The 9,443-nt window shown below is 39.2% G+C and overlaps 2 protein-coding genes across 2 annotated transcripts; one reads left to right on the top strand and one right to left on the bottom strand.

Annotated features, from left to right (window-relative positions):
* Positions 1-2,300: 2,300 nt before the first annotated feature.
* On the top strand, positions 2,301-6,128 carry LOC138312905 (uncharacterized). Its single transcript, XM_069253620.1, has 2 exons — positions 2,301-2,506; positions 3,801-6,128. The coding sequence occupies exon 2, from the start codon at positions 3,801-3,803 to the stop codon at positions 5,442-5,444; it is 1,644 nt and encodes a 547-aa protein (XP_069109721.1). The 5' UTR covers positions 2,301-2,506; the 3' UTR covers positions 5,445-6,128.
* Positions 6,129-6,444: 316 nt separating this feature from the next.
* Positions 6,445-8,469, bottom strand: LOC138312904 (uncharacterized). The gene is made up of 2 exons (XM_069253619.1): positions 7,912-8,469; positions 6,445-7,558 (listed from the first exon to the last, which is right to left on the bottom strand). The coding sequence occupies exons 1-2, from the start codon at positions 8,466-8,468 to the stop codon at positions 6,445-6,447; spliced, it is 1,671 nt and encodes a 556-aa protein (XP_069109720.1). The 5' UTR covers position 8,469.
* Positions 8,470-9,443: the final 974 nt, after the last annotated feature.

Consider the following 9,443-nt stretch of genomic DNA (forward strand, 5'->3'; position numbering starts at 1 on the left):
CGGGTCCCCCATGATTATTTTGCAGGTCTTAGCATCAGCCATATCTGGGACATCATTGTCCCAGTTAGGCTTGTCAACCAAGGCCTGGACCGACGCATGTTTGACGGTGACACTGTCAACAGGCGTCTTTGCGCGGGTGATCTGAGCATAGGTTGCCACATTCAGGTCTGAACGCTCGACTATCCTCCTAGCCTCGGGGAAAGAGACACCTTGGGTATATTTGACCCGTAATATCTCCCTCTCCCGAGTCCAGGCGGGACAGGTGCGAGCAGACGCAGCATGGTCACCCCCGCAATTGACGCAGTGACGGTTGACAATGTCACATTCGTCTTTTTCGTCGTGACCTTCACGGCCACAGTACTGACATACCATTTTCCGTCTACAATTGTTCTCATGATGGCCGTACCTCTGGCAGTTACGGCACCTCAATGGATTAGGGATGTAGACAGTGACATTGTAACGTTGGTATCCAACAGTTACGCTCTGTGGTAATGTTGGTGTAGCGAATGTTAAGATAAAAGTGTGTGTTGGGACCAAGCTCCCACTTTTTCGCGTCATGATGCGTTTAACATGAGAGACCGGAATGTTCTCCTCTTGGAAGTATGACAGTATGTCAGCCTCATTGTCATTGCGCAAGGCTGGGCACCTGATTACCCCCTTGCTGCAATTTAATGATGAGTGTGGTTTTACACACACACTGAGGCCGGCAAAACTGTTGGTTCCAAGGAGGTTCTCCGCTTGTTGCTTACGGAAAACCTCTATTAGGAGATCACCCGATCCCAAAGGCTTCACAGATTTGACATCTCCAGCAATGCCTTTGATGCCCTTTCGCAATATTAAGGGTGATAAACCTGCAGTGGTCTTGCCACTCTGTGTAGAGGACATGACCAGAAACTGTGGGAATGTGTTTTGTTGTACCGCTTTTTGTTTGTTGATTTGTGGTTGATTCCTTTTGGGGAGATTTTGGTTGTAGTTCATTTTGTTTGTTTTTGGAAGCCATCTTTTAGAGTTAATTACAATTCGCTAGCTGTGCCCCCACCCACCTCGGAGCCCAACAGGGGGACACTCATGATGACATGGATATCCAATGTCAAAGTGTCAGGGTTACACAGATAGTATACTCGGAAGAATATTTCGAACAAACATAATTCAAATCAAGCTTGCGACAGCACGCTCGTAAGATTGTACATCCACAAGCTCGATCAGAATCAAGACAATCCAAATTAAACTCACGATTGACCCTAAGCCACCGCCTTCTTGGAAATCTACGAACCAAGGGCTCGGCATGACCAGCCGATTGATAATACAGGGCCCATATTACCTCTCGTCTAACCGGAGTCTGAAGCCAAAGTAGTGTGTAGCAGTAAAAAAAGGAAGAAAAAAGAGCAAAACCTATTCAACCACCAGGACCTTCTTCCCCCGGATACGAGATGCAACCCACGGCAAACAGGTTGGCTCAAATTGGAGCTACTGTGAAAGCCTTCAGCTACACTGATATCACGCGGACGCACATCACACCCCCAAAAGTGGTGTGCATCCGCAAGAGACCAGTGCACCCAGTCTCGGGACGTGGACCCAGCTTTCATGGAGACCTGGTGTTGTGTAAGTTCTGGAGACGCCGGTGGGATTGGCGTTTTAGCTCCTGGTGGTTTTTGTTGTGGTTTGTGTTGGGGCTTACATGGACCAGACTTGAACCTGTTCGAGTCTCCCATGATTACTTTGCAGGCCTTAGCATCAGCCATATCTGGGACATCATTGTCCCAGTTAGGCTTGTCAACCAAGGCCTGGACCGACGCATGTTTGACGGTGACACTGTCAACAGGCGTCTTTGCGCGGGTGATCTGAGCATAGGTTGCCACATTCAGGTCTGAACACTCGACTATCGGTCACATTATACTGACAACGGGTGAACCAGTCGTCCCACTCCCTTTATGCTGAGTGCTAAGCAGGAGCAGAAACTACCATTATTATAGAGTTTGGTATGTCTCGGCCAGGGGACAGAACCCAGATCCTTCCTCACAGGGGCGAAGTACCACGAGGTTTGCCTGAGCGTGTGGTTGACGCTATTATGTCTTTCACCGAGGAACTCTTGTCCAGGGGTACCAGGCATGTTGTTGTTTGTCAGTTGTTCCGGCGAGAGCGAACATGTCGTCATAAAGGTGATGTTGCGATTTCAATATACAATTCGCGTGTGGCCGAAACCAATGAGCTATTGCTTCATAGACTTAATTTCCAAGGTGTTACCTTCTGGCGTCATACCAGGGAGATCTGGGATGAACATGACTTGTTAGGATCAGATGGTGTGCAATAGACCCTTTTCACGATCATTTTTGTTGTTATCTCCCTTACCGCAGTGATATTCAGAACGAGGCGAGGGGTGTAACAATCACTTCCTGTTTGACCATGGACGCTGATTGCATCTGTATGTACACGCGAAATGCACACCAGACAAGTCCTGAATCGAACTTTATTGACATAGACAAGTCAATCATGACCTCATGTAAAGGTAAGTACTAATGAAAGAGTATATTGTACTTGGCATCGTAGGCAATATTTAATATCATACTGGTTTTTGTCGGTGCCGGAGCGCACATGTGTGCGACGCAAGTTTCGGAGTTTTAAAGTCACCTACACTTCTGTATGTGGCCGGCAATAAATTAAGTACATTCTTCGATAACTTGTGGTATATGTTCGAGATCTACAATGCAAGATGATACTTTAATTGAACCGTGAGACTCTTAATAAGTGATCACATCCGATCGCTAGCATTATCCTACCTGAAGTACCTGACCATCGCCACAGGTAACCCCGACGTTACCTTGTTATGTAGCTAACGTACTTGACACATACGTGCACAAACAACACCGGATACCATGCGCCATCCCCATGCAATAAACACCTTCCTGGAATAATGTTTGTTTATTCAATTAGATGGGGCCTTGTGTTTTACTGTAAACAAAACGAAAGGTAGATCTAATTTTTAAATATACCCATAATAAAACTGATAGACATACATTATATTTATAACGGTTATGCATCGCTGTGGTACTTACATGTACACACACATATATATAAACAAGTAAATAAAGTTTCCTGCACATATGTTGAATTTATCGTGATTCATTATTCCATTGAGTTCATTATTTAATTTTTTAGTAGGTGTATTACATGTACCTAAAGGCTAATGATTTATTGTGGAAGTGGCAGACATGGTAATAAGTGATCATAAATCTAGCTAACTTATCACATGTCACAGGTGTGGATACAGATACATGTACAATGTAATACACAGGTTTAATTATTTACCTGTATTATAGGTAACATGACCAGGTTCCCTACAGTCTACAAGCTGCTTAAACAACACCCTGCCTAAATTGTTTACATAATTATTTTTGGGACAACCAGGATATACAATTTTTCATATTTATGAGATAAACAATACACAATATTTCATACCAAAAAGTGTCTATGCAGATTTATTATTCGCTTCAATCAATTTTAAGTAATTCAAATAAAATAAAATGTTGTTATAAGTTCAAAAAAAGTTTTGAGTCAATGCCGTTCTCAAAAATTGTTTTAAATGATGGGTGAAACAGATCAGACATTGTACTGCTTGTACATATACCTTGTAGTGATTAATTACCACAGTAATTAAATCTTAATTAGATCTACCACAGTAATTAAGATAAACTTTCAGTTTGGTTTAATGTATGACCATATTACACTGTATATAATACATGTACAATTTTAATATAAATTTGTATTGTTAATATTAAAATATTTCTTTTTGTAAATTACAGATGGACTCGACAAAGACTAAAACCTCGAGAGGGAAGCAGTGTTGTGTTTTTGGATGTATGAACTTTTTTTACCAAGCTAATGGTTGTAAAGATACGCATCACTTTTTCAAAATACCGAAATCTGTACTTGAGTCAAAACAACAGAAAGATCGGTGGTGTGCTCTAATAAAAAGACAAGATGGCCGCGATGGTTTCTCCCTGCACCAAAATACAGTCATTTGCCAGGACCATTTCCGACCTGAAGATATTAATGTTTCTCTAGTTTCGAAACGTTGGACGCTGGAGAAAGGTGTGGAGCCATCAGTGTTTTCATGGAAAACTGTTGCTGCATCACGAAAGAAACCAACGGATAGAAGTTTTTCAGTTCCTTTAAGAGAAAGAACATTTGATGTTGAAAACCAAACAAGGGAAAGTAATGAGACGAAGACAAGAGTATTTCCATCGTTCAAGGAAGTGGGAACGCAGACAGATCCAGACAATATTGGACCGAGACATTTTGAGGAAAATAATGAACATACATACAGTTTTAAACACACCTGTGACAGTTCTGTGTTAAATACTAATATTGATCACTTGAAGAGCACAATTGACAGTCTTACTCGACAAATTAACATGCTTCATGTCAATTTGGAAACTGTGTCAAATACTGTTACTGATCTCAAGGAGCAACTTGCTTATTTTGAATCAAATAGATTTGGACTTCACAAAATTAAAGATGATCCAAATGCCATGCAGTTCTACACAGGTTTTCAAAATTATGGTGTTTTTCAGTCTGTGTTTGAATATTTGGAACCAAAAGCCAAAAACCTACAGTATTGGCGTGGTACAGGAGAAACGAGTGAACCAAAACTTTACCAGACACATGGAGGAAAACCAGGCCGAAAGAGGAAGTTGTCTTTACAGGACGAATTTTTCATGGTACTGATTAGACTAAAAGTAGGATTGTTTGTGCATGATATAGCCGATAGATTTGAAATTTCACAAGGGCAGTTTTCGAAGATCTTCACAACATGGATAAGCTTTCTAAATAAAGAACTACCTCTGTTGTTCCCATTTCCTTCTCAGAAGAAGATCAGAGATACAATGCCTGAAGCATTTGCTTTGTACCCGACAACACGTGATTGCACGGAAGTGTTTGTGGAAATTCCATCATCAATGTTAGCCCAATCACAGACATGGTCCAACTACAAGAATCATAACACATACAAGGTTCTAGTTGGTGTGGCTCCGACAGGAAACGTGACATTTGTGTCCGACTTGTGGGGTGGGCGAGTGTCGGACAAGGAGATAACCAAAAAGTGTGGATTGTTAGAAATGCTGGAAGCTGGGGATAATGTGATGGCTGACAGAGGTTTTGAGATAACAGATATTCTACCATCTGGGACAACTTTGAACATACCTCCATTCAAAGGAAGTTCAGGTCAGCTGACATCTGAGGAAGTTGAGAAAACTATGAACATAGCTTCAGTGAGGATTCACGTCGAAAGAGCAATTGGCCGCATAAAAAACTATCATATTTTGGATGGTGTTCTTCCTTTAAGTTTAAGTCATATTGCTAGTCCAATTTTTAGGGTGGTAGCCCATTTGACCTGCTTCTTACAACCACTTGTGCCGCCTGGACCAGGTCAATCATCCAGAGATTGATTTGTTTAGTAATGTGGATCTTTCTTGATTTTTTGAAGTTTATAAGTCATTAAATTTTAAATTTCATTCATGAGGTTTATCAGTACATATTCACTCTCAGTGATCCAATATACTATTACTATACATCGTCAGTAGTAGTACATTTCACATTCTGGTTCTCCATTGATTAATGAATAATAAATATTCTGATGACACTTAAATGTACATTTATGTCCGGGTTCATTTTTAACCCACTGCAATTTACAAAAGTTTAAAGTAGGAAAAACACTCAAAATTCTTTGACAAATTTTAATAGTTATGCAGATATGCTATAGCTATCATAAGTACATTACATATAAATTGTATATATACCGGTATATATGATATATACAGTCAGGCATAAGCAATAGGTCTGATTAATGTGCTCTGATCCATGACAAATACTTCATTATTATATATATACTGTGTATGTTAAATGTATTTGAAATAACACAAGTGCAGGCTAAAAACAATTTTGAAGGAAAGCAGAAATAATTTCATAACATTTTTGGTGTTACCATGATTCCAAGCGACTGAAGTTGTAACAACTACTGATGCTGTTTACAGTAATAGCGTGAATATTCACTTAATATTACATGTATACATGTAAATTACCCAATGCTAATTCTTGCTAATTGCATATCACAGTTCTCATATAAGTTTATTATGAAATGAATAAACTTGAATCAGTTTAGCACTTTGATTTTAGTACTTGTTCATTTATGATGTACCAGGTTTGTACAGTACTTTTGTCCATCATACTGATTTATGGAACACAGGCAGATTTAACAGATTTCCATACATCAGCATCAACTAATCTTAATCCACGTTCAACTCGTCTAGTCAACATTTCGGGGATGAATGCCCATCGATAAAACAAGTCTAGTTTGGGCAAATAGTCTGTGTTCCATCTACCTTTGTCGAAGAAAATTCTCTCAATGTGTGGATCAATATCTTCACCGAACCATACAACAAAGTCTATCTATTTCAAACCAGTCACATACATTTGACCCTGAACTTGTACAAAGTAGTTATGTTTTATGTCCAATGATATTTCACCATTTTTAGATTTTTTAAAATAAAATGTTGGATCTTTACATGCATCATCTCGTGTACAACCAATCTTACTGAATGGACACTTGCATTCAAGTCCACCATGTTTGTATTCTGCTGTTGGATCATATACAAATCCGTCCACACTTGCACCAAACCCAGGTCGATCTTTCGATAACATTATGCCTGCTCCTGATACTGACACATCACACCCATCTTTGTGTTTATGGTTTATATATGCTGCGATTGCATCGGACTCATTGTCTTTTCCATACTTTATGGCACAAGATGATGGGTTTCCATATAAAACTGACTTTAAAATACCATCTGGATTTTTACCACATTTCACAAATTTACCGAAATTAGATGAAGTCATTTTGTACTTATGTAGTTTTTTCCAATACTGACTATTTGACTGCTCCCGCGTTTCACTCTCTATCTGGGATATGTCCTGATCTGAAATCGCTTCACATGCAATGATTGGTTCAACATAATCTTTAAGAAAATGTTCATCTACTACCACATCATCTGAAATATTTGTATTTATCTCAACTAAAGGTAGATTGAATGGTGGATAATTTTCCTTGTGATCTATAATATTGTCAAACGAGGAAAATACAACTGATGTGTTCAGTGCTATGTTTACACTATCTAAAGTGTCCAGGAAAGCAGGTTCAACATCATTCACAGCTGGTTCATTGTGGTATAAAAAGAATGCTGATTTTGGTGCATACTCTTTCAGGTTTTCAAATAAATTTGTAATGGCATGGTTGTTAACTGATCTATCTTGAGGAGCCCTTGGATCAAATTCTGTGACATTCGGTCGGTCTTTCTCAGTCTTACCAAATTTGAACTTCTTGATCTGTATGTCTTTCACCGGTTTTGGCTTTACCGTAAGGTTCCTGGGCACAATCCAACCATTTAACTTTGACGTACACGACACTTTCTGTGGATGATTTTGCAGTCCCTGGTCATGGAAGTGATTGATAGCAAAGAGAAGACCCCCAATATGGTTACATTTCCCAGCACCATTTACTCCAAGTCTATAAAGAAAAAAATATGAGAATGTTATTAGAACCAAACCATCAACCTGGAAAAAAATCTGGATCAATCATTATTTTCTAATCAATTGAAAAATGATGGGTACTGAGATGGAATGTATAAATATATATATCTGGACTTTGATTCATTCTACATCTACATATATGGAAGTAGAAATATTAAATGTATATTTTTCCATTCATTACTACATGTACATGGTATAAATACAGAATGTATATATATTACATATCAACTCAACACAGACGCACTTGTATTATAAACAAATGTATATAAACATGTATTCAAACACGATTAGGATACATCAACGTTTATGTGGACTTTTGTATACACTTACCCTGCAGGGCATTCACATGCAGCATAGACAATGTCGCCGTCATTCTCGAACACTGTAATGACACGGTATGTCTCGTGCTTCATAGAAGCTATCACTTTAGCTTTAACCCATGTGTTTTTCAAGTTTTTTGCAATTTCATATTGACGAATATGTCCCTCTTGAAAAAACTGATAGGATCGCATCTTCTTGTGACACACGCCCTTCATTTCGCCTTCTCCAAATTTTCTCGTCCTGGTCACTAGATATTCAAACAACTGATGAAAATTACACGGAGGTAACTGCCGTAAATCGGTTTGCCACTGTCTGTCATTTGCGGTTGCATTTAAGTCCGTATATGTTAGATCCTTTGACGTGTCCAGTAAGGAAAAGGGGTTGACGATCGTTGCGTTATCCTCGGCAGATTGACTGATTTTGACAGTCACTGGGCATTGATCTAGAGCATAACATCTAGCGACAAGCATAGCCTTGTTACCCGTTACACTTTCACCTTTCTTTCTCAAAATATCTTTCAATTTAATACACGACAATCGCCATAATGCCTCAAGAGCTGCCGGCATGTCCTGGTTACTAGCCATGTTTACGATGTTTTGACAGAAACCGGATGTAAGTCTTGCACCTCCAGCCTCTTTTTGACTTAGCTACTGCGGCTATTTTTACGCGAAGCAGCGATTGTGAAACTGGCCTATTTCATTGCATAAAACCTTATTATCGCTCAATTAAAGGTAGTATTATCTATGCTCTTGCCCAATAATTTTTTTACAAGTTTGTTTGAGTTTTACGGCCCATCGACAACTAAGGTCATTTAGGGCCAAACTACAAGTCATGCATTAATATCAGGATAAAAGTTCAGGGTAAGAAAAAGCAAGTAAGGACTAAAACACAGATTGTAAACGTTAATTTGATAAAAAAAAAGGTTTGCATGGGATAAAATAAATTTGGCTAAAACACATGAGAAAACTCATGCACAATGTTGATGAAACGATGAAATGTTGAGTTGATACGATGTATGATGAGAAAACGTTCATATTTTGCTTAAAATACCGATCTCTTTGAGATAATTAAAAATACGATTATGTCTCACGGCATGAAACAAAGTGTACATGTCGGAGACATCGTAGTATTTATCTCGTATGTGTTTAAAATCAATACAATGCAATAAAATATGCTCCACTGTGAGAGGAGAATCACATGCATGGCATGTAGGAGGATCCTCCCCTCTCAATAGATAGGAATGTGTAAAATATGTGTGTCCAGTTCGGAGCCGAGAGAGAACAACTTCCTCTCTGCGGTCTCTCCGACTGGACAGTTTAGGATTAAGTGTAGGTTGAATTTTAAACAGTTTATTGTTTGTTTCGGTAGACCACCTTTGTTGCCAATGGTGTTTGATGGCTGACTGAATTGAAGGTTTGATGTCGGTGTATGGTAGTTTCAAATCTGTTTGTGCTAGGCGAAGAGCAGTCTTAGCTGCTTCATCAGCCTGTTCATTCCCCTTTATACCCACATGACTGGGAATCCAGAGATAAGTAATTTGA

The sequence above is a fragment of the Argopecten irradians genome, unplaced genomic scaffold (genome assembly GCF_041381155.1).
Source record: "Argopecten irradians isolate NY unplaced genomic scaffold, Ai_NY scaffold_0515, whole genome shotgun sequence".
Classification (NCBI taxonomy): Eukaryota; Metazoa; Mollusca; class Bivalvia; order Pectinida; family Pectinidae; genus Argopecten; species Argopecten irradians.